Source organism: Porites lutea, chromosome 10, assembly GCF_958299795.1.
Source record: "Porites lutea chromosome 10, jaPorLute2.1, whole genome shotgun sequence".
NCBI lineage: Eukaryota > Metazoa > Cnidaria > Anthozoa > Scleractinia > Poritidae > Porites > Porites lutea.
In genome coordinates, this window is record NC_133210.1 from 2,761,284 (window position 1) to 2,788,583 (window position 27,300).

At 39.9% G+C, this 27,300-nt stretch overlaps 2 protein-coding genes across 2 annotated transcripts; both read left to right on the top strand.

Annotated features, from left to right (window-relative positions):
• The first annotated feature begins 582 nt into the window (after positions 1–582).
• On the top strand, positions 583–19,786 carry LOC140950235 (low-density lipoprotein receptor-related protein 1B-like). Its single transcript, XM_073399439.1, has 11 exons — positions 583–732; positions 1,684–1,762; positions 4,461–4,661; positions 7,409–7,595; positions 12,732–12,972; positions 14,204–14,411; positions 15,600–15,788; positions 16,001–16,095; positions 17,462–17,639; positions 18,700–19,013; positions 19,377–19,786. Exons 1-10 carry the CDS (start codon positions 601–603, stop codon positions 19,008–19,010), a joined length of 1,821 nt encoding a protein of 606 aa, XP_073255540.1. The 5' UTR covers positions 583–600; the 3' UTR covers positions 19,011–19,013; positions 19,377–19,786.
• Positions 19,787–20,571: 785 nt separating this feature from the next.
• LOC140950889 (uncharacterized) lies at positions 20,572–25,133 on the top strand. The gene is made up of 4 exons (XM_073400106.1): positions 20,572–20,847; positions 24,088–24,175; positions 24,297–24,494; positions 24,946–25,133. The coding sequence occupies exons 1-4, from the start codon at positions 20,572–20,574 to the stop codon at positions 25,131–25,133; spliced, it is 750 nt and encodes a 249-aa protein (XP_073256207.1).
• Positions 25,134–27,300: the final 2,167 nt, after the last annotated feature.

The window sequence follows — 27,300 nt, forward strand, 5'->3', positions numbered from 1 at the left end:
TGTAAGGAGCTCGACAAAAATAGCCTCAAGTAAGGTAAAAAAAAAAGTTTTTACTGTACAGTGAACATTTTAATCACATTTTATTGTAGAAATATTGAGTGAAAATTGAAAGACACTGTAAGATTATAAATCGGAACGTAACGTAACAAAACATAGCCTAAATAGAGCATGCTTTTACTGGTTTGAGAAGGAAATCTGTTTCACGTTAGATTTGTGACAAACAACATCAGCCTCCACTAGCAAACTATATGTCTACAATACGTCAATGGGACTTCAAAATCCATTTTTCTGACGCCATCACTGTTTTTCCCGACTTTTTAAGCGCTCAAAACATGATTCGAGTTATCGAGTGTAAAATTTTATAGAAATGATCTGAGGAGGAACAAAAATTACTTCGAGTTAGCGGAAAGTTCGAGTTAATTTTATCGAGGGTTCGAGTTACCGAGGGTAAAATTACAGTAAATGTATAAAGGAAATCCAGGGCAAATCGATTTTGGTTCGAGTTAGCGCGAGGTTCGAGTTAGCGAGGGACGAGTTATCGGGAGACAACTGTATTTTGCATGTCACGCGTTCCTGCTCACACCCATAAAGTTTTGAGGAATGGAGAAACGAATGTTTATGTTCGCCGTTTTCGTGTTTTGTTCTGTGTTAATAGCTTGTAAGAAGTTGCCACCGATTGGTTCAAGAGATTTTCAAAGAAGACAAACTGTAGCTAGACATGGGACCATGAAGGTAAAAACGATACGCTTGACCAAGAAAGTCGTAGACATTCAGTGACTCACCCTCTGGTAGACAGAGTACTCGGGATATTATTATACCTCCAGGCCAAGCTAACAGATTCAGGTTAAATCAAAAACTTAGGTACGATTTGAAAACAGTTTAAGGTATTCAAAGTGCTAAGTTAATGTATTTAGCCTTTTCAGACCATAGGACACTGTAAATTACTCACAGTTGTCTTGAATATGACTGGCTGTACATGAATCTCGTACTTTCGGTTTAATAAACACACTGACATAAATAAGTGAAAATGTCGAGACAGCAGCATGATGTCAAAATTTACCTCTTCAAAGAGTTTTTAAATGAAGTAGCGGTATAAATTTATTGCCAAGCTATTATAAAGACGATCAAAGTTTGACATTTTTTTCTGTGTTTATGAAATAAAATACGTACAAAAACTATCCCTGAATTCCTCGCTCTCTACGCTATGGAGAGTCTAGAAAGGCACGTCTAGATAAGCAATTAGACCTAACAAGTACAAAACAATGTCAGATTAAACACTGCAAGTTTGTAAAATGACGTCTATCACTATTACATACATACAGGAAAGTCATTATATCCGGTGTCATCTGATGGTGCTTCATCGGGAAGCGACCTTTACTCACATGGTTTATCGATCGAAGAGCTGTCATTACCACTGACAGCTGCACTGATACTTTAATCGATGTCTTTGTCTCAACTGAAATATCTCAAACTATAGAAGCCCTAGCAAATAATCTAACCATCCAACCCATTTCTAGAACTCAAAGCATAGATTTTTTAAAAATCGTTTAGAATTGTATCGCGTATCATGCATGTCCCCTGCACTTCCGCAATTGGCGCGTTCCTTTGGGAAGAAGTGCATGGATCAGAGGTTCTGGATGGGACTACTGGAATCCCAGTAATCAGAGCGTATTTTTATTGCAGGTAAATGATTCGGAGGATTTAAAAGGACTACTCTCTGGTTCAAAGAGGATTAAAAGAACAGCAGACCATCGAGACCAAGGTAGTCCGTACTACGAATTTAAAATGCCTGTTGAAACTATCGACACTGCATTTGAGTCGCACTCCTTTTTTTGTTTCTCATGCAATAGTCCGAGTAAGGAAATATAGGAAGTACATTACTGTACAACGTTTAGGTAGACGATCAACGTAAAAAAAAGATAGCGCTCACAAGTTGTGGTAAAATTATAAATGCCCGTGGCATTAGTCCTCCGACGACTCTGTGCATTAAAAGAGTTACAGAGTAAACATACCTCACAAACTTGTCTTATTCAGTTTATTGTTTATGAAGAAAATAAACTCTGCAAAACACTAGCGTAAAAGAGTCTTGTATATCAGGTCGTATCTACCTTTCTCATCTAAGCTTTCTATTTCTTCAAAGTACTCGAAACTTTAAGTGTTTCACCCACTAATCAGTGAATAATCTCAGCTCTCTTTCTCTTAAACTAGATGTTATAATCCTGAGGACTGGATAGCGTCAATTTAGCTCTGCATTCCTCCTACCCTGCGAGCAGAGTCTCCTTCGATCTTCCTAGATAAGTCGGGATGAGTCTTCCGACTTATCTAGGAAGATCGAAGGAGACTCTGCTCGCAGGGTACATTCCTCCCGACGATTTCCACAGAATCTTGATTTAGTTCCGGTGTCTGAATATCGCTGGAAAAATCTTTCTCGCTGGAAAAATCTTTCTTGTGTTTATATTTGGATACGATATCAGTTGAAACACTCTTTTTCGCTTGGATATATCACTTCTCATTGTTTGGATATCGGTATTAAACATTCCTTGTTGTGTAGGACATATATATTATATCCAGGTAATGCATTAGCTCGGCTTTGGCAGCAATGTAAGTTTGCTTTTAGGCCAGCAACTGTCTCGGTAAGATTATCTGGACGGTTGAAAAGTGAGGTCATCGTGAATCAAACACCTACTTGAACATAGCTAGATTCCTGGATCTTCATCATCTCTCTAACAACAGCAAGGGTAATAATCTCAGAGTCATCCCAAGCGTCGCCATCATGGCTCTTCACCTTCACCTTCGGTCGACTCAGCAGAGCTTTAACAGCGACTCTTCCTTTCCATTTAGCAGCAAACGACAAAAAGAAAAACAAAATATTGAGAAACTTAGACAACGAAAATTAAAAAGGCAAAACCACGGATTATAAGTAACAAAAATGCTTAAGAATGGCGGAGCTTGAAAAAAGGTGACCAGCCGCCATGCGCGCCCAGCGCTTCAAGTGGGTGAAAAAGCATGAACATGAACGTGTACCCATAAATCCTTGGTTATTATCCTGAGGACTGGATAGCCAATTTAGCTCTGCATTATTCCTCCGGACGATTTCCAGGGAATCTTGATTCAGTTCCGGGTGTCTGGATGATTGCTGGAAAAATCTTTCTCGTGTTTATATTTGGATAAGATATCAGTTGAAACACTCTTTTTCGCTTTGATGTATCACTTTTTTTGTTTGGATATCGGTATTAAACATTCCTTCTTGTGTAGGACTTATATTATATCCAGGTATTCAGATCATGCATTAGCTCGGCTTTGGCAGGAATGAAATATTGCTTTTAGGCCAGCAACTGTCTCGGTAAGATTATCTGGACGGTTGAAAAGTGAGGTCTTTGTGAATCAAACACCTTCTTGAACATAGCTAGATTCCTGAATTTCATCATCTCTCTAACAACAGCAAGGGTAACAATCTCAGAGTCATCCCAAGCGTCGCCATCATGGCTCTTCGCACCCTCACCTTCGGTCGATTCAGTAGCCGCCATGTGCGACCAGTGCCTCAAGTGGGTGCAAAAACATGAACGTGTACCCATAAATCCTTAAAGTCTCATCGTTCATGGTTTACAGTCGAACCCGGCGTTACGGACACCCGCTTAATACGGCCACCTTGTCATTACGAGCAGTTTGTTTTGTCCATGTGGTAAGCTCATACATTTTCTCTAAATTTCCAGCCGGACAACGGACACTTGTTTCTTTCCGCCGACATGAACCGATTCAGCTAGAAAAATAATCTCGCTAATAAGGACACTTCCGCGGTAATAAACCTTTCCATCTTGAATATGGCACTTCGCATAGAACACGAGTTACACGTTTAAACCCCTTATGAGTTCCTGGTAGTATATATAAAATATAACAAGGTGATTTTTGACTTTAATAACACGGCCTGCTCTGCCTGCTTAATACTGCGGACGCTCCGTTAGTACGGACACTGTCTATGGCCCCTTCCGCAGTGTGCGCATTAATTTAACGGGGTTTGACTTGACTTTTTAGCGACAACGTTTTTTCAATCAGGTATATATTACATGGCTGTCAGGGAAACTGAAAACCAGCTTCCACTTGAGATTTAACTTTTGGCTTCTCTCTTTTTCCTGGGCTAATACAAAGTTGCACAGGAGATCGTCTGCAGCAAAATTCGTCAACAAAACAGTCCCATTATGCTCAACATAAATGCACGCCACTCTTAAATCTCAAGCCTCAATAAAGAGGAGTAGAGTGATGTCAAGTTACCATGGTAGTAATCTAATCTACGTATAAATAAAGTCAGAGTTCCTGAGTCACTAGCTAGTATTTAGTAATAATAACCATTTAAATTTTAAAAAAGTGTGAGATATCAACAGATGCAGTTACCAGTAGTTAGTCTTTGCCTCAGTTGTTTCAACCAGCCGTACTGATTGTCATTTGCTTTGTTTCTATTACAGATGCCCCCGAATTTCTTTTGTACATCGTTGGAAATGATATCAAAAAGTTGACATTAGGTGATGCCTCTGTCGAGAGTACACTTGTGCCGGGGAAGCAGTTCGATGGTTCGCCGTTATTTTTAGATTTTAATTACAAAGAAAACCGCTTGTACTGGGCTACTTCCAAGTCCATTTATCGTTCGTTTCTCAGCGATACGTCTAGTAAGTGAAACATCACTCATAAATACTAGCTACAATAGTATACAGTGAGCCACAGGAGCCGATGCTTATTGGCAAGTGGCTGCTTAATGGAGAGATTGGCCGCTAGCTTTCCACACTGGCGTGTTCCGTTAGGTTGTTAATAGGCCGATTTGCATTGAGTGGATATGTGACATTCGGATCCATTCGGATGACAGCTTTTTTATGAAAATGAAAGTTGTAATATATAGATTTAGCCAGGGCTAAAAGCGAAGCTCTGGATAATATTTATGGTTTGCAAAATATAAAATCGTGTAATGCTAAAGGTGATGTTACAAGAGACAATTCGCAACGACGATTTTTGGCGCAACACAGGGTTGCAACATTGTTACGACATTGATTCGAGTGGTTACAACATTTTTCCCTCATTGCAACGCTGTGTTATGCAATTAATCTAAGTTTAATACTTTAGACAACACGGATACACAAACAATTTCCGCTTTCCATTTTTGTCTTTGTTGACTTTTTAGTTGTCTCTAATTCACAAGCGGCGGGTGGCTATGCGATTCCCCTACAAAATAACCTCGAGTTGCATTTGGGTTGCCATACCTGTTGATTGAGTTACTTTACGTTGGTATGCCAGTGCCAGCTAGTCACTTGATTACCAAAATTTCTCGGATGGGTAGATTACCACATTTTCTTAGCTATGGGACTGCGCTCGCGCGTGAGTGGAGCTCCGCTATGATTTTACCTTCGAAAAACGATTAGTGGGCCACATTTCAAACAAAATATTAGGGTTTGCAAACCTGCACCGTTTTCTTAATAAAAATGAGTAAGTTCGTACCTGGTCACGTGACCAAAACGTGATTTTTAACATTTTCAAATTACCATGAACACAAATTTTGCACTTAAACTTCAAGTAAACTGTTGAAAAGCTGATGTGGTAACGTTTACAGGACATCTGAGCGTAACTATCGAACGTTTAACAAGATACAAATAAAAAGTAGTTTTCACTACCATGTTGGAGGACAAGAGTAAAACTCGTATCCAACATAAAATATCGATCAAAGTGCCATAAAACATCTCTCTTAAATGCGTTTCCTTTGAATGTTCGGGTGTAAGATAATTTTTATGTGTTGTGTCAATTTTGGGCATCAGCAAGATTCCAACGCATTGTTTTTAAAAAGGAAGTATTGGTCACGTGACCTCTCGTTTTCACATGACGTCACGGCGGCCACATTTATGTACAAAACAATGAATCGGCGGCCATGTTTTTATACAAAAAAATCCTGTGGGAATTGAACTCTTTTCACAGGTTAAAACTTTCTTTTGCTCCAAGCAGTTTGCAAAGCTGCCGACCACGTGACTGAAAACGATCTATACAGTTAAGTCTCACAAGAGATGCAACGTCATTCACGAAAATTCGATATAGTAAACATCTACAAAAAAAAGATGTATATCGCAGTTTAAAAGTGTTGTTTGACCCAAGTTAAGACCAGATGCCAAACCGACAAGATAAACATTCCGATAAGTTTTAAAAACTGCTCGCAGTTCGGACAGTAACGATGCGCGGGTCACTGACCTTGTTCATTAGTTACATAGACTTTTCCCTATCCACAAGATAATCCACTAATCCAGTGGATATAAGCGTTAAGGAAACAAATGGTTAAGGACTCCGACTGGAAAGCCTAACGCAATTGCTTCACATATCCACTCGGAAGTCTACCGCTGTCTACTTTTTGAAGTGGTACCTGCTGCCCTTCGCTAAATTTTATTTCATATTACGTTATCGACATTCGGCCTAAATTAAGTTAAGACGAAATTGTGCGTGACCTCCTTGTTAAAGCCAAGCTGAAACAAACAAAGACGCCAACTTCAAACACACCTTCCATAAGAAAAATGCAACTCCATTAGATGCAAAACCTAGCCTTGTACCGCCACCGAAATGATCCCCACCATCGAAATGATCTCCGCCACCGAAATGACCCCCAATCACCACCGAAATGATCCCCACCACCGAAATGATACTGGCGGTCACCACCGAAATGATCCCCGGAATATCGGGAATGGAATTAAGAGGACTACAAAAACTGGACAACAATTTAGAGCGTGCTTTTCGTGCGTTCCTTCCCCACGAACGACGTTCGCGTGGAAGGAACGCGTGAAGCACGCCTAAGAATGTCTGCGGGGAGGCTATGCAAAACCTGGCCATTCATTAAAGATAGTGTATCATCATGTACATTCGAAAACACTGGCCAAAATCACCTCATTAAGCAGAAGACGATCACATGTACATCTAAAGATCTCATTTACATGCAAGATACAATGTCGCAAAAGTAAAAGCACCCCAAACACATCAGCGTAAAATTGAGTTCTCTTATAAGCAATCTTAAAATCCTAGAAAAATCATGCGTCCGGGAAATTTCAACGTACATATTTATACTTGGACTCTTTTTAAAGCTTAGGAAGTCTACTTTTCAGAGAAAAAAACGATTTATGGTGCGCCGATCTGGCCTTCCGAATTATTTTGGTTCTTCAACTTGTCACAATATATTTTGCCGCTTTATTAGTTTTTCTTAGCGGCATAAACAGGCAGACAGAGTATTTGGGTAAATTATTTTGAACTAAATTCGATTGCATTTGCCCACGGCTTTATTATGCTGCCGTCTGGCAGCATCGCGTCTTCGCGAGGCTGATCGTTGGCAATCGTACAACTTTTTAATTTATTAATTTACTTTGTTGCAAGTACGCGTTTATGGTTTGCTTTGCAGATATACAGACCGTTCACAGAGACTTGCCTCTTGTGCAGGGATTAGCGGTGGACTGGCTTGGCAATAACATATATTGGCTTGGCCAGCGTCACATAATGGTTTCCAGGACGGACGGTCGTTTTAAAAAGACTCTGGTTGGGATCCAGGCTTGGCACAGGAACCCGCTCGTTCTGGACCCTGAAAAAGGGTAAGATTTACTCGTTGTGAGCAAGTAAAGGGTTGGTCTATTTTACCTGTGAGGCGTCGGGGTGGGGGCTATTTTGCTGGAGGGTCATTTCTAGATAAGGGGACGTTACATGGGGGGTCATTTGAATAAATTTTATTAAAGTAGTACAAAGCAGTAATGAGCGTGAATTGAAATTGAACAAGAACGCTCTTTAAAACCTGTGAGTCTCGCTTGCTTAGAGATTAAGAAATAAGACACTCCTAAAAAGTTCGATTCGACCTTGCTTGGAGATAAAATAACAAATGAGGAGCCAATTAATTCTTAAGGAGCCTGTGTCTGGGCGTGTAAGCCATAACGACTATGTGGGGAACTGAGAAAAAAATGCTAGCTAGGCAGGTTACACAGTAAGCATAGACTGTCTTTGGTACATACAATAATCAGGAACTTCAATGTCTTCAGTTTTAAAACTGGAAAAAGATTATAATGTTACAGTTGGGTGAGCTTGAGCCAATTTGCTAACCATTAATTATTATTTGGGTAAACCTCAATATAAACTATGAGATTGCTTATTAAACGTGATATTTTTATGAAGTTAAATTTTAGATGAGAGAAACACCACACCGTGGACACCCACCCTTCTTCTTCTTTTGTGTTGTTTCCTTGTCATGCCTTGTGTTCTATTGTTAGCTTTCGACATCAAAGAATACTAAATGATATGACTCCTGGGTTCAAACTTTTCACAATACTAAATAAGCTGAGAAAAACTATTACTAAAAACATGAGAGGACACAGAGGCTTTTTACTGGAAGTACAGTCCCACGCAGGGATGTTTTCTCCGCTGGCAGCTAATCCGACTTAATCCCATTTAATATGTCGCGCTCCTCGAAAGTGTGAAAATTTTCTTGTCGTGTATTAGATTTCAGATACATTTTCTTAATCTTCATTTCGCGCCAGAATAAATTAGTTTGCGCGCAAAGCGCTCCTGAAAAAATCACAAGGTTTGTCCCACTTCGAGTCCACCTTCTGGAGATACGCCGGCTTGGTAGCTAGAATACATTGCCGAGGCGAAGATCTGGCATTTTTTCCTCCTCGTCGTATTTTCTCCACGAAAAATGTTTATATTTGTGGTGAGAATGCAGCGCATATCGGTGGATTTTACTTCATCCGGCTTGCTACTTCTGAATGAAGAGTGCCCAATTTCATCGTTTTGTCCATGTTTACTAGTGTTGGCGAATGTAAGGTAAATGAACCGACAACTGTAAGATAAGAATTGAAGTTTTAAATTTGTTAATCGGCGAAAAATCGTGGAATTGGAATTCGTGAAACCCGTGGGTATTACCTCTGTTACCTAATGTCATCCGATGACTCCTCGCTTTTTCGATGCGTAACACGGATACAAGAGATAAATTTCTTTCGCAAAGTGAAGTATAATTTACTTAACGAGACCATTTGACGAATATTTCTGGTTATATGCTTTATTTATTTTTTGCTTGGCTTATTCAGGCTACATGCCAGGAGTTTGATGTCAATGTTTGTGTGCTATAATTATGCTGATAAGTTTTTGCACCTTTATATTGAAACTCATGTAAGCCAAATGTTTCTAACCTCTAGCAAAACACTCTTCTATTGTGGAGGAACTTTTAACGTCTTTCGGGGCCCAATATGGTGTCAAATTTTTAGGGGAAACAAAGCTTGATTTTTGGCCAAACAGACTATAGCTTTTTTTGTCTCTGAAGAGAGCGCGAGGCAAACGTCCATCACAGAGCGCAGTGTAACCCAGTGATTCTCTAGGTAGAGCTAACAAACATAGGCTGCACTTTAGGTGGCACACCCATGGGTGCAGTGTAACCCAGTGATTCTTTAGGCAGAGCTAACAAACATAGGCTGCACTTTAGGTGGCACACCCATGGGTGCAGTGTAACCCAGTGATTCTTTAGGCAGAGCTAACAAACATAGGCTGCACTTTAGGTGGCACACCCATGGGTGCAGTGTAACCCAGTGATTCTTTAGGTAGAGCTAACAAACATAGGCTGCACTTTAGGTGGCACACCCATGGGTGCAGTGTAACCCAGTGATTCTTTAGGTAGAGCTAACAAACATATACTGCACTTTAGGTGGCACACCCATGGGTGCAGTGTAACCCAGTGATTCTTTAGGTAGAGCTAACAAACATAGGCTGCACTTTAGGTGGCACACCCATGGGTGCAGTGTAACCCAGTGATTCTTTAGGTAGAGCTAACAAACATAGGCTGCACTTTAGGTGGCACACCCATGGGTGCAGTGTAACCCAGTGATTATTTTAGGTAGAGCTTACAAACATAAACTATACAGGTGTACATCAGATGGCAACAAGTTTTCCAGTTAAAACTTTGTCATAAAGTGCTGCACCGTGGCACTTAGACAATTTCTTTATCGCGCGCTTGATGCATTGTTTTGACACACAATTGATGGTCAGGAGAAGTCGTATTGTCAAAATCATAGCAAAAGACAAATTTACACACATCACAGAGGTAAGGTAAGGTAATACACGGTATTTCCCTTAGGTACATGTACATTCAAGTATAGAAATATAACCAGATAAAAACTAAAATAATAACGATATAACAATAAAAAACCTGCTTCACATTTAGGCCTTGTGTAAAGATACATATATCTAAATTAAGGTTTTTTAATTTTCCTTTAAAAAAATTATTGCCGCACCTTCAGAGACAAGCTGTTCTACAACACTCTTCCGTTATAAGAAAGGCTTCTCTTTTAAAATTCAGTGCGGGGTTGTGGAACACCGAGCTTGTTTGAATTCATGCATTTTCTGTTAGGTTATAAGCGATTAAATCGCATGCAGCGACGAACAAAACGCGAAGCCGTCAGATATTCTAGAACCGTGTTATTTACAGTGCTGTGCATTATTATTGCTTAACTAGCTAACTACGCGCTGATGGAAATAAATTTCGCCCCTTTAAATTTCGAAACAATTCACTGGTACTGTATAGTCATAATTGGAACGGAAAGTTAGCACGCGAGCAGGGCGATTCTGCTGTAGTTTCTGCAATGTAGAAGATATTACGGCAATGAGGCTCCCGAGGTCCGTTCCCGAAATCACAACTACATGTAGTATGAAATGAATTCTGCGTGCAGACGTCTCCTTTTCCAGGTTAGGTTAAATAAACCAACGGTTTGTTTGACAAAGCTCCCGCGAGACGGTTTTTTGGTGATTTTATTAATTTTTCCGATCCATTTTTTGTTTCATCTCTATTTTCGCGGCTTTTGCGATACAAACTAAATTCATTTTTAGTTGTGATGGCATTACACTGCTTAATCATGACGGCTTTGGAAGAAACTGAATATATTACGCTTCGCGATTTCGCAAAATTGCTGCGAGAATTAAAATATATTTTCTTCCAGAAAAGCGTTTTCACCCTTCTTTCTCTTGTCAATTATCTCGTTTTCTAAAGGTCCTTGAAAACTGAATAAGACAATATTTTATTACCTACAACCTACAAACCTGATTTATTTTGACCACATCGAAACAAAACTGGAAGAAGAAAAGCCTTTTATTTTTGCCGGCTTCGGCCTGCCGACGCGATCGTGTCTGGTTTGTTTTCATATGATGACATTTTCCTGACAGAAGGGTGTCGGGAAAAACACCTCGCGCTGATCATACGTGACAAAATCCGCCGCGCCTAAGCTAATGAAGAAAAGTCTCCTGGAAGGCTCCATACAATTCCTTATAACAAAATTATAAGGAATTGTATGGAGCCTTCCGGGATACTTACAGTGCAAGCCCTTTGTGTCTCCTCATGTGAAAATAATTATAAATCTAAAGTGACACTAAGGAAACGGGAATTTAAATTCACTTGCTTTCGAACTCTTCGCCTTTGCAACAACGTGGCTTCCTGCAGGAAACAGGATTTCCTTGGAATAAGTTTTTCATACCCTTTTTAATCGACGGTCGAGTAATCTTTTGAAATCGTGTTCGGCGAAACGTGATCAACATAGCACGTCATTTCAGTCATCGCCGAAAACAAACCACAAGCACATCACAACACTCGTTTGCATACAATAAAAGTTTACAGAGCCTGACCATCGTAGTTTTGCTAATCTAAGATTATTCTTCTTTTTTTTCAACCACTGAAGTATTCACTTGTTTCAAAGTAATCAACGCTTTCAAGCGATACGATTCATGGACAGACCCGTTCCGGAAAAGATCGACATCTTTCGCATTACCTTAATTTCCTGCATGGCTTTCGTCACTCCGAGATACTTATCCCACGTTTCCACGGCTATGATCTCCTTTTCGGGGAGGACACACGAAAAAAAAAAAAAAAAGGAAAGAAACGCTTGCCTTTTCTGAGGCTCGCCGCTAAAGCAAGCGAGACTAATTTGACAGCCGAACAGCCCTCTCTGCTCGCCGCTAAGTACTTTTGGACAAACATCCCTGGAGGCGAGTATTGAAGAGAGACTGCTGTTTTTTTTTTCTTTTTTTGGCGCAGGCTATGTCAGAGCATAAGTACCCACAGACGGCCCAAACTCACGTTACGAGGGAAGGGTGTAATGTAATCTACATACCATAGGTGACGCGCCGGTGTCGCGTTACAGGCGACCGTTGAAAATATAAGAGACTTTGTATGAGAAATATATTACCGAGATCTGCGAACGCTAAATAACGCTAAACCTTACTTTTTCGTAAATGAAACGAATAAAAAAGAGTTACGTGCAATATATTCCACGGCACTTTGGTGTTTGATTGTCGTTTACTGATTTTTTTTTGTCATACAAAGTCTCTTATATTTTCAACGGTCGCCTGTAACGCGACACCGGCGCGTCACCTATGGTATGTAAATTACAGTACACCCTTCCCTCGTAACGTGAGTTTGGGCCGCCTGTGGCGTAGCAAGCGTTTCTGTGCGGTTTAGGAGCAAAGAACGAGGAACAAGTGTCAGAGACGGCGCGAAAAATGGCGCATTTTCTGGTTCTCGTTTAATTTCTCGCGCGATCAAAACCGAAAATCCCCTTCTACGGTCTTTTTTTGCTCCGAAACCAAAAGGAAACGTTTGCTACGCAGGCTAAGTGCCTGGTAGAGTTACGTAATGGTGGAAAAGTTGATGCGTTCATCACTGGTTCATTCTCATTAACTGATGTCTTGTGGTATCGATATAGGTTTATGTATTGGTTTGGTGTGCTACGGTCGGAGGGCAGGATATATAAACTTCCTATGTATCAAACAGAATACCCGTATGATGCTATTGCAATCGATTTACCAAAACCGTCTCAGTTTGCCATTGATTACTTCGACCGAAAACTGTACTGGACAGCAGGAAATTATCGCCGATCATCAGCGACAGGAATAAAATCTCACAAGCTGGACCTTGATGACACAATCGACGGACAGAGAACCGAGGTCAGTACTACTAGACGAAAAAATGGATTTAATGATATTTGCCTCCAAGACAAATCTAAGACATTTCAAGGTTAGCCTAGTCCAGGCTCCAAGATGGTGGGGAAAACGGCTCGACAAAAAAACGCGGAAAACCGCGTTAGGACTAAAGAGAAAGGGACACAAGCTCGTTTTTTGCTGCTTGTGCTCTTTCAGTTTTCGCTCGTCTACACGGACCGAAAGCCTGGCACAGGCTATATTGAAAGGTTAGTTGTAGAAATCAAATGAAGTCGACGAGCGGTACAGCCCAAAGTTTGAAAAAAATGTAAAAACGTCGTGCTGAAGAAGGAGCTTTACTGAAAAAGTTAAATTAAATAACTTCGATGGAAAGGTCCATCGGGTAGGCTACAGAACGTATACCATCTCAAAGGCAAGTTCCATTCGTCGCCACTCCCTCCCCCTTTCCACCCCACCCCAGCATTTAGTACGAACGCTTGTGAGTTAACTGAGTAGTTTGTTTCAAAACTGTAAAGTCTTCACCTTTCACGAGACCTTTCTGATCTTTTCTGGAGCTATAAAGTCAAGTGCGAAATTTCTCAAGGTCCAAAGTGCACTTCCCAGATAAGAACGTCTGCGTGAGAGGCTAACTATGTTAACTGTATATAGCATACAAAAGTTTTAACTGCTGCATAATAATCGTTATAGAGGAAGCTCGCGCCACTGACTAAAGATTAAATAATATTAAGACTACTAATTACAATCAAATATAAAAAGCTAACGGTTAAAAAGTTAAAAGGCTAAAAAGGCTACGACCGGCTACGACTCAAAAAGGCTGAGTGAAAAAAGTTAAGATCAGACTAAAAGATTTCAACCAGAATGTCGTTGTGACGGAAAAAAGTGATCAAATGTTAGGAGTTGTAATAAATATTTCGCGATGAGGAGAGGACTTATAACCTCCTTCGATAAAGCTAACCGTGAGAAACTTTTCCGGGAAAAAACTAATGTAAAATGAAGACTTCATTGAGTGTCTATTTCTTGAGAACACGCGAAAAGAAAATTTACGTCAAACTCGTCCTGGTACTCGTTCTCGATGTCTTCATAACTCAACTGGGGTTTAAAACCTACTTCGGGCGAAGATCGGGGGAAGACACTGTTTTCAAAATGCCAGACTTTAACGTGGGATTGTACAGTTTCTTATTTCTCACCGCTCAATAATCGGAAAAGCATTGACTTGACTTTTATGTCTGTGTCGCAGGTATTAAAGGGGTTGAACGGAATCTCTCCGCCAACTTCATTGTCAGTGTCTGAACATAGCATCTACTGGGTGGATGAACATTCAACCTACATCTCAATGACAAATAAGACAATTAAGGATACCGATATGACTCACACAATAAAGAATATAAAGGTCAATGCTAAAGGGGTAAGAAGTCTGAAGGTGGTACATCGGAATATACAGAAAGGTAATAAACTATCAGACTATGATATCATGATGTTTTGAAGACAGATAGTACTTGGTATGGGCACCTGCGGACGTCAATTTCCGCGCGTCGCGCGTTTTCCATCCAATTGTTTCGTGTGGTAACGCTACTAGCGAACTCAGCGCAACCACAACAACGACAGAAACGAGAAAATAATCAGAACAAAATCTCTGAACGTGCAGCACACTTAGTGGCAGGCTTCCTTACTGCCTTTGTACCACAAATGTTATCAAACATGATTGAAATGGCAATGCGATCGTCGCTTAGTCAATGGCGATCGTTACCACTTCGATTTCGTCGGGAAATTCGTGGCTCGCTCTACTTTGTTGACAATAAAAGATGGCTGGATATTGGCCCAGGTCCTTTTTTGCGCGTTAAGATCGGCCCATCTTACCCGAACAGGCAAGATAATAGGGCATAGGCCCATCTCGCCCTCTCATGTAGCCAATTAGAACACAGGCAAGGCCGGCCCCTCCGTGTCCTCTTGTGGGGTCAGCCATATAATAAAATTACAGTAGTGTGATAAAACTAGTCTTTTTTGAAGGACTAGCTAAGTCGGCCGTTAGGTTATTTTGACGGATTTTGTTAACTACAAGCATTAAACAACCAGTGCCTTTTTCACCGACGAAACCCCTCGGAAGTACACTACAATGGCGTGCGGATGTCTCAAGATAAATTTTATGAACCTTTTTTCTGAATACCTCACCCTAACCACACAGATCTAAAAACTTTACAAGATTATTTTCATATTTTTAATATTCTATCATCAAATAGATTCTTGATTTCAGTCATGATCAGATTCTGAATTCGATGTTGTATAACCGTAAATCTCTGATATCCACTGCATATTTTAAATTTTAAATGAGTTTAATTTGGTTTTCCTAATTCTCGAGTCACTCAGTAAAGACTTTTTAAAAGACTAAATGAGGGACTTGCAGAGCGGAAATTCGAAGGTGAAAATGCTCTTCCAGTTTGTTCAAGTACCATACAAAACTCTGTGCTTTCTAAAATTCGTCTCTGAGTCAGACTGGGCAGTTGTGTATAATCCCTAACCAATATTAAATGTAGGTGTACTTTTTCTCACGTTTCAAGCCCCTCCGATTATAAGCCCGTGTAATAAGACCCCGACCACTTCCATAAAGCATTCACCTTGGATTGTTGCTTTTACAGATTATATAGGATACGATGAATGCTCGGCATGGACACGTTGCTCTCATCTCTGTCTTTCCGACCCGGATATGCACCTTTTTCGCTGTGAATGTCCTGATAACATGACAGCTGTGGGAAAATGGTATTGGAATAAGACTTGTGCTTGTCCAACGGGGCAGTTTATGGACGCGAAAGGAGACTGTAATTATCGTAAGTATAAAAAAGAGCTCTTGAATTTCTTAAGCCATTAGAGAAATTAGTCTGTAGCGTCACATACTGATGATAATGACGATGATGATGGTGGTGGTGGTGGTGGTGGTGGCGATGATGATCCGATGAGTGATTATAACTTGCAAAGCAATTAACATGTGTTTATTTCAAAATGAACGAAGGCTTTTTACATTTTTCTTTTTTATTTAAAGTGGAAGCACCTTGGAATGTGATTGCAATTAAATTGAATACCACCGCCATAAAATTAACTTGGCTGCCTCCAAAAGTTCGCCAACCAGGGAAAATGGTGAGTTGATTTCCGTTTATTTCGAGTGGCCAGTAGGCTCGTGTTTATGCTAAATAGCAAGAGATAAAAGATTGACCAACAATTAGCAAAATAATATTTATAATAATCATAATCATAATCATAATCATAATCATAATAACTGATCATAACAGGGGCACCCAACGTCAATTTTCGGAAAATATCTGTTCGGAAGACGATTTGAGATCTAGAATTTTAGGAACATTTGTTCTAAAATTTCTTTCTAGCCAGCCTCTCCTAGGATTTTCGAACATCTAAAATTGTATAATTGCCCATTTTTAACGGATTTTTACCCTAAAAAGGTCACCTATAATTTTTGAGAGCCTTTTTTTTGGCTGAAATTTTCCAAAAGGTAAGTTTTGATCTTTATAATTTTCGGATCACTAGACTCTCAGCTAAGAAATCCGAACAGATGAAAAATTTTTAGGGGGTAAAAATATACCTATATCTACCGTTTAGATACTAAAATACGTGTAACAATGCCATGTTTAAGTGGTTTTGAACTATATTCTCGTTGGGTGCCCCTGTCATAATAATAATAGTGAGCGAATGTGGGGGCTCAAAACAACAGCAGTCCCGGCGGTTATGGGAGCCCTTGGCACCATCAAGAAGGACATGGAACACTACACCAACAAAATCCCTGGCAACATCTACATTCAGGAACTCCAACTCTCCTTTCTACAGCCCACCTTCTCAGGCGGGTCCTCTCCATCGAGTAGAAACCCTCTTTGCCACCCAAAGTCCATGGTTTGGACTCAGATGTTGAGAGAGAAAATCACACGCAATTACACTAGTACATCTTGTATAATAATAATAATAATAATAATAATAATAATAATGAACATGATGATGATGATGATAATGATGATGATGACAACAACAACAACCCAGGGCCCCATATATATATATATATTTTTTTTTCATCGCGGTTGATCACCTCCAACTCTTGAATGACTGTGAGGTAATTTTAAAAAAGATATTAGCTGCAACTCAATTAACTTCATGTTGATTGGAGTCATGTGCTACCACATGACCTGTTAAAGAATTTTAGGTCAAATTCGATTTAGCAAAATGAACCCGCCCAAACGACTTTCTTAATAGCGTCTAATGTAACGCACAAGTCCAGGAAAACGTTTGACAGGCAAGGTAATTATTTTCAACGTTGTTTAGAGTCACGCGCTTTATTAAGGAATTTTTAGCGCTCCCAGATAGGAATTTTTTAACCTGTTATGTCTAATTTGAATTTGAGTTCATCATTCCTAATGATTAAGAGGGGTTAGTCATATAAATTCTGCAGTATGTAAATGGTTTTAAATTTATATAATTTTGCATCTATTCCATCTAACAGTGGTATTATATCTTCCTTGCGATCTATCCAAATGGAATTCCCCGCTGGCCTTTAAGTCGTACCACTTCTACATCTTTTGTTATCAGCCATTTGAAAAGCAGCGTTAGGTACACGTTTGCTGTTTCAGTGGGGGTCCATGGACGCCGCATTCTTACAGATAGCATCAGGCTATTGGATGGTCAGTGATTCTCTTTATTAATATATTATTATTCAGATGAACTTCTGGCTCGACCACACTGTTTCTCTGCTTGAACTATTTAGTATATGTGGCCTACATGTTGTCCAATTTGGAAATAGTCATTCATGGTGTTAACCCTTTAAGCCCCATTATTCACATACAAATTCTCCAAACTGATCTCCATATATTTCCTTAAGGAATTAGTTGAGAGAATTTGATGATAGATCAGGGCATTTTCTCTCAGGTGATCATTTTATTAATCCTCATAACTAACCTCTTGACAGTGCATGGGCATTGTTAAGAGAAAATTGATCTTGGTCACTATTGGGACGTTTCTTAAAAAACAGAGTAAATCTTTAAAACGCCTAATAGCCCGCGAGCAAACTATCCATTTGGGGGATATCGTGAACGGTAGACGCGCGAGGGGCACACGAGTCCCGGCTTCGCCGCTCGCTCGCGCGTTCTCGCTTCACTCGCCCAAATAGGAGGGCTTGCCCGCAGGCTAAACGCCTAAAGGCCCAAAGTTTTTCAAGTTTTGGTTTTAGCTTCCTTTTTACCTGAGCCCAGCCAGAAACACTTTCTGAGTTTTTGAATAGCTGCTCATTCAGGAATACGTACCTTATATCAAAAGTAGTTGCTTTCAAAGCAACTACTCAGCTGACTACTTTTGATCTATGTGAAGTCGAAGACCTTTTTGAACGTATCATATTTAAACGGCATGTACCGTTGTAAGACTGTATTTTCGTGCCTCCCTTGTGTCTCAAGTAATTTCTGTCAGTATACAATACATGCGTTATCAACCAATGATGAGGTTAAGATGACTGGGTCGTCAATAACAGCGCAAGAAAAAAAGAGGCCAATATCCAGCTATCTAAATGAAACAGGCGAAAAAGGCCAAAATAGCAGAAAATAAAACTTTATTTTGCAGGGCGAACACGGGAAATCCCGAGCATGCCCTCGCGTGTAGCCAATCAGAACACAGGAACAGGGGTGTCCACTATCAGGTTCAGCCTGATAATGAAAATAATACTGTTGCCAAATAAATCTTTATTCTCCACAGGCATTCCACCTTTACCCACCACATCAAGGTTGTCAACTGCCAACTCATCTCTATCAGCATCTACAGGCTCCACGCCTGCTTCACCGTCCAATCAGCTACAACTTCAAAAGAATAACAACGAGTCGTTTCCTTATTGGGCAATCGGTGTAACTGTGGTTGCCCTCGGTATCATTATATTCGCCGTCGTTCTGCTCGTTCGTAGATACAAACGCGGCACACGGCAGAGCGATCGCCGATCGCATCGATGCGATCATCGTATGATTGATGCGTCAACCACTTTGTCGTCACTCAAAGATCCACTGGAAACATAGAGGGTGGGTTTTAAATTAAGTTTAACTCGTGCCTATTGTTAGTGTCCCCCAAAAGCTCGAGTATCCCCTCTATAGTAATCAAAGTCCGTCCTTTCAATTCTGTTAAGTCTTATTAGCACAAATACAATACAATCAGTGTTCTAGAACAAGCTAAAAATTAGTCTGTACTAGGCTTTCAGATAGTAGGGACGTCGCGAAAATAAAACAACCTCTCTCTCTCCCCAGCCCCCGCGAGTTTTTCGCATCACTTGTGACTGCACAATTGTACTAATCAGTCTTGGAACCTCAAACAGGCTAGCTGGAGATAGCATACATCTTATGCAGCTTAAGCTCCGCAAAACAAAAGGTGTTTGTTTTGTTTTGCAGTCCCTTGAAGTAGATGACACGCACAGGAATAAGCTGCAATCCTGCCTCAACTTAAAGCGTCGGGAATGACTTTCTAATAAAAACTTCATGCCTCTCAGACCCACTGGAATGTGAAGATAGCACAAATACGACAACTTGAAGTTGACTTTTGGTCAACTCTTACCAAAATTTACTCTGCGAGTAATATATAGATTAGTAAATACAGGTGTACAGTGCCGTGTACAGTATTTAACTTAAACTTCGTTTTCTCTTCCGTGTATGGAAGAAATATCGGAGACTTACTCACTTAGGGTGTTCAGATGTCGCTAGGGGTTGTGTGTAAAGAAATGTCGCTTAATATAAAAGAACTAACGCCTGGTATACTGTGTTAGAGCTTAGTCTCCTTTAGGGGTTAAATAAAGCCTTAGCAACGCCTAGATTGGTCTCCTTCACTCGTCGACGAGTATCTAGAGTATACCTGTCTTTTTCATAAGGGATTTTCCTCAATAAATTTTGTGGTGTCTTTGTGTTTACTGGACGTCATTACAAGGTGTAGAACAAAATATATCCGGCGTGGCAGGCGCAAATAGGGGAGCGGGAGGGGGAGAAAAGCGCGAAACGGGACCCCCCCCCCCTCCCTTTTTCCCTTCCTCCCAATCCCCTACCTATTTCGACGCCTGCTAAGCAGGCTAAAAAAAAACTGTTATATACAAGTGTAATACAATGGAAGTTAAATCAAGTAGGCAAAATTTTTAGTGGCCAATATTTTGACTAAACATTGAATTTTACTTTGAAGCATATAAACTTATCTAAATTTAGGCTGCACTTGGTTAGTTTTCACACTTCTGAACTCATAACAGTACTAATAGTTATGAGGCAGACACGGAGGAGCTTTTTCATCACTATCCTGCTTTATTCACTACCGCAGACAGCATCCTTCAATATTGAGCAATATTAAATAAACCACGTCCAAAAGTCTAACTAGCCTACGGGCAAATGTGGATTCTGTAATACTGGCTACAGTTAACACAGATTAACCGTTAAACATTTTGTAAGGGGTTAGAAAGCAGATCAGCCATCAGTCTCTGAAGTACCTTGCCATTTCCTCTATCGTTCATATTCGTGACCTGACGCATGTCACGCACAGCTCATTACACGGCTCATCAGGAGATCACGTTACTATTGCTTACATGGTATAGTAGCTTATAGTGAAAAGATGGAGGGACAAACGTTGATGTTTGTCTTTTTCCTTACGTGTTCTTCATTAGTAGTGAGTAGAAAATTTCCAGCACTTAGTTCTAGACACTTAAAAGGAAGGCAGGGTAATGCTCGACACAGAATATTCAACAGTGAGTTTCGTTTAAAGAGAGATCTACGCCTGAACAAGCAAGTGATTCCTGGTTCACCTTCTAGGAAACGTTATTCCCGCTATGTGTTTTCAGGACCAGAAAAGAGGTCTTTAAATTCAGAAACTTCCGATCAGGACCGCAAGGTGAGATTGAAAAACAAGTTCAAAGTGTTCTTAGTGTTTGTGTGGTTTATTTTGTCTACTCAGTGTGTTGAAATTACTATCACTGTGGGAGTACGTGAACCCTAATCGTGCTATCGATTTCAAAATCATAAAACACAATGGAGCACATCCTTTTCTCAAACTCCACCCATTCAACGGTCGGTTAATATAAAACAATATACCCAGCTTATTTATGACATCCATAGCTGTTGTGTTTCAATAGCCAAGACTGTTAGCGTCTCAGTTAAATCCCTGACCGGAAGTACTGATTCTATTTTAGAGCCCTCGGTGCCTCATACACGACCCTCCTTCTCGCACCTTGAAATGTTGTTTAAAATTAAAGCGCCCACTCCCACAAGCAGGCTTCAAGTACCCCTGTTAAATATTAAGTGCCTTTATTCCAACGGTCCACGTTCGATATATTAAAATTCTAAAATTACACCGAGGCTTTCTAGTCATGCATATTTCTATATTTGGTTTGATTTTATTTCTGCCCAAGTCTCTTCTTGGAATTGCGAGATAATAGAAAAATTTGCAGTTTTGTCCATAAAGCCTCGGTGTCTTGTTTCAATTTAAATATATCGAGCGTGGGCTACAAGCGCTCTCTTCTTGTGTCACACCTTTAATTTGGTTATTTTCCAAAAGGAAAATCGATAAATAAATAGTCAACCCTTCTGGAATAAGCCTTTTTTAGTTTATTCCTTCACAGGTGGCCCAGATGTAATGTGTGCCAATATATAAGTATTCACATGGACAAAATGGGATGAGTCGTCAAAACTCCCATGAACTGAAAATAGTCCAAAAGTCAAAATATAATAACAAAACAAAGCTAAGATACCTTTAACTGAACATCTCCTTCTTCTTCCTGGCCGTTTAAAGTGGCATTTTGTTGAGTTTTGCAATCGTAGGTACTATCCACTATGACTGCAAAACTCCACAAAATGCCACTTTAACCAGCCAGGAAGAAGAAGGCAACATTCAGTTAAAGGTACCCTAGCTTTGTTTTGTTTGACTTTTGGACTATTTTAGTTCATGGGAGTTTCGACGACTGTTATCATCCCATTTCGACTAGCCGATTTTGTACTGCACTTAGCAGCACGACTCGTACTAGATCAGTTGAGTGTTGCTCTTCTGCCATTACAATAATTTTAACCCCATAAAGACCACAAACCCAACATAATTACGTGGCTATATAAACCATTTTACTTTGTCATGACTTTTAGTTCCGGTAAATCCAGAGATGCCAACCTCAGGAGATCTAAAATCTGGAGACTCTCTCTTTTTCACTACCCCCAGAAATTCAATGAACCCTGCCCCCCCCCCCCCCCCCCCATCTCCCCACCCCCGACAAATATGGAAATCACTAAGGACATTATATGAAGTCTTACATGAAGTATATACTATCAAAATTCGCGATCATCGTTTTGACCCGGGTGTTTCGATGCCGGAAATAATCTTTGTCAGTGACTAAATAGGTGCAAAAATGCCCCAGAAACCGTACAACGAGTAAGAAAAATTCAACTTTTGAGCTAAAAATGGGCTAAATCTTAAACTAAGGCACAGAAAAGCTCAAAAGATGATTTATCCGGGAGATATGGTGACCCATACGGGAGACCGGGAGATTCTTGTCATATCCGGGAGAGTTGGTATGTAAACTATGTAAATAAACTGCTGTATTTGATTGAACTGAACAGTTTCGAGGTTTTAACCAAGGCAAGCCGTAGTCATGCTACAGTCACACTTCAACCATAAGCCTGCAGAACAGACGCTATTTTTCACGTTTTAGCTTAGGCAAGAGTACAAAGCGAAGTGGAGGGCGAGATACGCACCTTCCCCCGTTGCGCTACATATCTACTTCTTGCCCAGCTAAAATACGCCAAAAAAAAATGCGCCTGTTCAGCAGGCTACGTCTCAACCTGCAAGCAAGCTCAGTCCACCAGGGAGCTTGCACACAGGCTATGCTATGATAGGCCTAAGACACAAATCGCTGCACTGTTGTGACAAGCTACTGCTGGAGAAGCTGCTGGAGGTCTAAAGTGGTCTAAGAGGGACAATACTCTTTGGTTTGTGTGTGGCTCAGAGTTTAAGTCATCAGCCTTTTTGTTGAACATTAGCCACATTGCATATATTATAAATAGAGAATATTGCTGAATTTGATTACAACAGGCCCATATGTGGAGATTTGTTCGAATTGCTGTCACTGAAAAGCCCATGCCCTAATTAGCAATAAAGTAGCTTCCTAGAAAAAAATAAAATTTCAGTACTTTATTCATAACAAAATTCTAAATATCACAATTTTTTACTGAATGCCATGAGATTTTGTAAATATCTTTAAAAATATCCGGATAATTGTGTCTATGCCTAAACTGTGTAGTATTCATTTTCAAGGTGAAATGTTATGCACAATTTTCTTAGTACACAGTGCCAACATAGAGATAAAGCCGTTCTTGTCACCTGGTGTGGAGGACTCCCTCTAATGCCCTATACAGGGGAGCTCCGCCCGAAAGCGGTGCACCTTCATCAGGCTTCGGGTATATGGAAGGGTAGGGATTTCCGCTGGTTGTATTTAAGTATATGAAAGGGAAGCTAGTTCTGTCATGTTGCTCTGTAAAGAGGCCCAAAATGAATAACAGATGCATTTCATGGCAGTAAAAAATTCGAGAAAACGTTCTGGTTTTGTGAATAGAAGGTATACTAAAGGGGTACCTTTTCTGTCAAAAATGGTATATAAAAGAGTTAAGGGTTGGACCTCGTGGAGGACGACCTTCCCTGTATAAAACTATGTTGCTTACCCCCGGCTCTTGTCAATGATTTAACATGGGACTAGTACAGTTCCGGCCCCTTTCTCTATGTCACGCAATGCCGTGACTGATAGCTTATTTGTATCTTTAATCTTTAATCTTTAATCTTTTCGTAAAAAATGGTATATAAAAGAGTTAGCAGTTGGACTTCGTGGAGGACCACCCTCCCTGTATAAAACTATGTTGCTTACCCCGGCTCTTGTCAATGATTTAACATGGGACTAGTACAGTTCCGGCCCCTTTCTCTATGTCACGCAACGCCGTGACTAATAGCTTGTTTGTGTTCAAATTCTTCAGTATAAAGCATAAGCCTAAACTCTGACCCTCTTGCTTTTTATATCATCTATCGCGTTACTTATAGTGCTTTTTGTCGGCTGTATAAACAGCTAAACGTTGTTTTTTTTATATCCTTGTGGTACAGTTGTTCAGAGATTCAAGTTACAGGAAAAACGTGTACGTACCTTCGGGCATAGGAAGGATTGAAAGATCAGCAACTCAACCAGGAAAAGGTAAGTGGGCGGAGTGTGGTTGATAAATCATTCTCTATGTTCTACTTGTGTCAAGGGATTCGATCAGTTTGCTATCCATTTTGTTGATTCTTTACTAATACTTTGACTTTGCCTATCTTAGAGCTGCCCGCATTCCTCTTGTACATTGTTGGTCATGAAATTAGGAAATGTACGTTAGATGGTCATTCTGAGACTACACTGATATACTGGAAAGGGAAGAATGGTTCTCCACCACTATTTGTTGATTTTCATTACAAAGAAAACCGCATTTACTGGGCTGATAGCAATTCCATCCATCGTTCATTTTTCGATGGATCTGGTAAGTGAAGATATTCTTAAGAAATGAAAAATAATCTTGCGGAGAACATCCTGTGCTTAGCCTTCTTCATACGACTGGGGGCAGAGCAGCGACTGGTTTCCATTTTGCATTTTGTCATGAAGGAGAAATGTTCGATCTGGACTGCAATGGAAACAACAAACATTATACATACTCCAGAGAGCACTCAGAGCAGGGCGTGAACCCGAAAAGTATTCATAATCGCGTACTCAATCAATTCCTGAATCGGTCTTCGTAAATTTGCTCCTCAGCCGTAAAATGTTTGAACAATGTGCGATAGAGATAAAGCGGTGAACAAAGCTGAACACAACAATCGGTTTTTGATTCTTTCAATGAAGTCACAGAAATGAGTAAGATATTTTAAAGGCATGTTTCCCGGACATAGACTCAAAATACCTTTAGATATTTATACTTGATCATTGCCCTCTTACAGGTATTCAAACAATTCACAAGAATTTATCTTTAGTAGAGGGATTAGCAGTTGACTGGTTTGGTAATAATATCTACTGGATCGCAAAAGGAGCTGCCAAGGTTTCTAAAACAGATGGGCGTTACCTGAAAACTCTCCATACATTTCTTGAAGTAGATAGAAATCTAGCTGTGGATCCTGAGAAAGGGTAAGAATATATCCAGTATCGCACTTATGAATGACAGTCTCTGCGCTGTTGGAGAAGCGCCAGCTCCCTCGCTTGCTTCGCGCTTGCCTTCGCTGGCCTGAAAAACGCGAAAAAATAACGCCTTTTATGCAGGCTACATCGATTAGAGAGGTTCAGCTTAGTCAACCACCGTGAAAGTTACGGCAGCAAAGCAGATGCGTATATTTTTGTAGGTTTTATCCCGCACGATTATTCCATCTCGTCGGTTCTTCAAGGCTGTGTAATTCTCCAGACGTTGCCGGAATTATTACGGAACGCAGCTGAGTTCGAGTTCAGAAATGAAGGAAAAGGTCGTCGTGTGCCTTAGAATAAAACCTCGCGGCAGTGACGCTAAATGAATTTTCGAAAACGTGTGATACGCTAGCCTGCAAAAACATCCGTTTCTGCTCGCTCTTCGCCGCTGGGGACGTTTCGCGAGTAGGAGGTTCCTCCTCGCGAAACGTCCCCAGCGGCGAAGAGCGAGGAGAAACGGATGTTTTCGCAGGCTAGTGATGCGCGTGCAGAGTTGTTCACAACGTACGTATTGCTTTGTAAATTTATATCAGAGTGATATCACTGAATTAACCTGTGAAATAGTATGCAAGCAACAGTTAGAGACAAACAAGCAACAAGAGAAAGTAATGAAATTTGAGTGTAATGCTGCGCACTAGTAGCTTACTAGTCTAAACTGTCTATTTTCGTCATCATCATTGGGCCTGTCCCGATTTTACTCCGCAACTTTTGAGCAACTTTTGGCATATGGAGCAACGTTTTGCGGTTCTGTAGCAACCTCCCGTTTTTTTGTCTTTCTGAGCAATTTTTGAGCAAAATATAAATTTGGAGCACATATCAATCACGAAAAAGTCAGTGATTTCATAGAAAACTTCAATTTATTGGAAAGTAAGGTCAAGAACGCAAGGGAGGATTGTCCTGTCTACTAAATGTTTAGCAACCTTTTGAACACACAATCAGGGGTGACACAATCTCTTACTTGTCCACGTTTCGCAGGCTTAAAAGGGCATTTTTTATGAATAATTAGTTAGTATCCTTAAATTTTCTCCCATATTTGTGAGCGATACATTGATCTTAAGTTTCAAGCTATTTTTTACAGTAATTTGAGCAATTATTGTGAAAAACGAAAATAACGTTTTAAATTGACATTAATGTAAAAATATCCAGAAATTTCGGAAGCAGCTTTTGAAATTTGGACTTTAATTTGGCATTTTTTTAGCAATTTTTTAGCATTCCCTTTTGATACTCATAGTTTGCTGATATATTTATGTATTTACGGTGTTTAAGAGATTTTTAATTTCTTAATTTTATTATTATTATGTTTTTAACTTTCTTGGGCGGCACCTCTCATGGGTCCTTTGGTACCGTTCGTGCTTGCTCCTTTGGGTATAAATGTCTTTTTTTCTTTTTTCTTTCCTTTGTAAAATTTTATTTTTTTAATGTAATTGTGTGTATAGTAATGTGTATAGTAATGAAACCCAGTAAAGCTGTTAAATTAGATTAAAAATTAAATTCTAGTAAGCAATTTTCCAGTATTTTACGAGCACAATCGGGACAGGCGTAATCATTATCATTTATCATCATCGTCATCATCATCGGCCGACCGAGGAAAATCACTCTACCATTCAGTTTAGAATCTGAGTTTCATGAATGAGGTAAAGTGCTAGTTGGTGAGACTGGTAAAATCTCGCTTTTTTATGGTCGTTTACTAATACTAACTAATTTTCGAAAATCTGTTGACAACAGAATTTGAAAAAGTGAAGTTCAGCTGCGTAAATTGATCGTGTTGATTTTTTTTTGCTATTCTTGCTGATTAGACTAGTTTTTGTAGCTCGTAACAAAGTCTTAAAATAAGATTTTGTATTTAACTACAAATTATTTCTTCTTTTTTTTTCAGAAATATGTATTGGGTTTTTATTAACAGCGATTTAACCAGAATAATGACAACCCCCATGTATGCAGTAGACACCGACGAACATATCCTTTCTCATTTATCGCCCAGGACTTCCTTTGCCATTGACTACAACGATCGCAATTTGTACTGGACAGCGGAATATCGGTCAGATGACAGTGAACCTCCGACAACAATAAAACTCCACAAGTTGAGTACAGATGTTATAGGTGACGATAAGGTGAATAAA

Coding starts and splice junctions, on each gene's coding strand:
- LOC140950889 (XM_073400106.1), top strand. CDS start 20,572: ATGGAGGGACAAACGTTGATGTTTGTCTTTTTCCTTACGTGTTCTTCA. Junction 20,848..24,087: donor CTTCCGATCAGGACCGCAAG/GTGAGATTGAAA, acceptor CTTGTGGTACAG/TTGTTCAGAGATTCAAGTTA. Junction 24,176..24,296: donor AGCAACTCAACCAGGAAAAG/GTAAGTGGGCGG, acceptor TGCCTATCTTAG/AGCTGCCCGCATTCCTCTTG.
- LOC140950235 (XM_073399439.1), top strand. CDS start 601: ATGGAGAAACGAATGTTTATGTTCGCCGTTTTCGTGTTTTGTTCTGTG. Junction 7,596..12,731: donor GTTCTGGACCCTGAAAAAGG/GTAAGATTTACT, acceptor GTATCGATATAG/GTTTATGTATTGGTTTGGTG. Junction 16,096..17,461: donor TTCGCCAACCAGGGAAAATG/GTGAGTTGATTT, acceptor TCCATCTAACAG/TGGTATTATATCTTCCTTGC.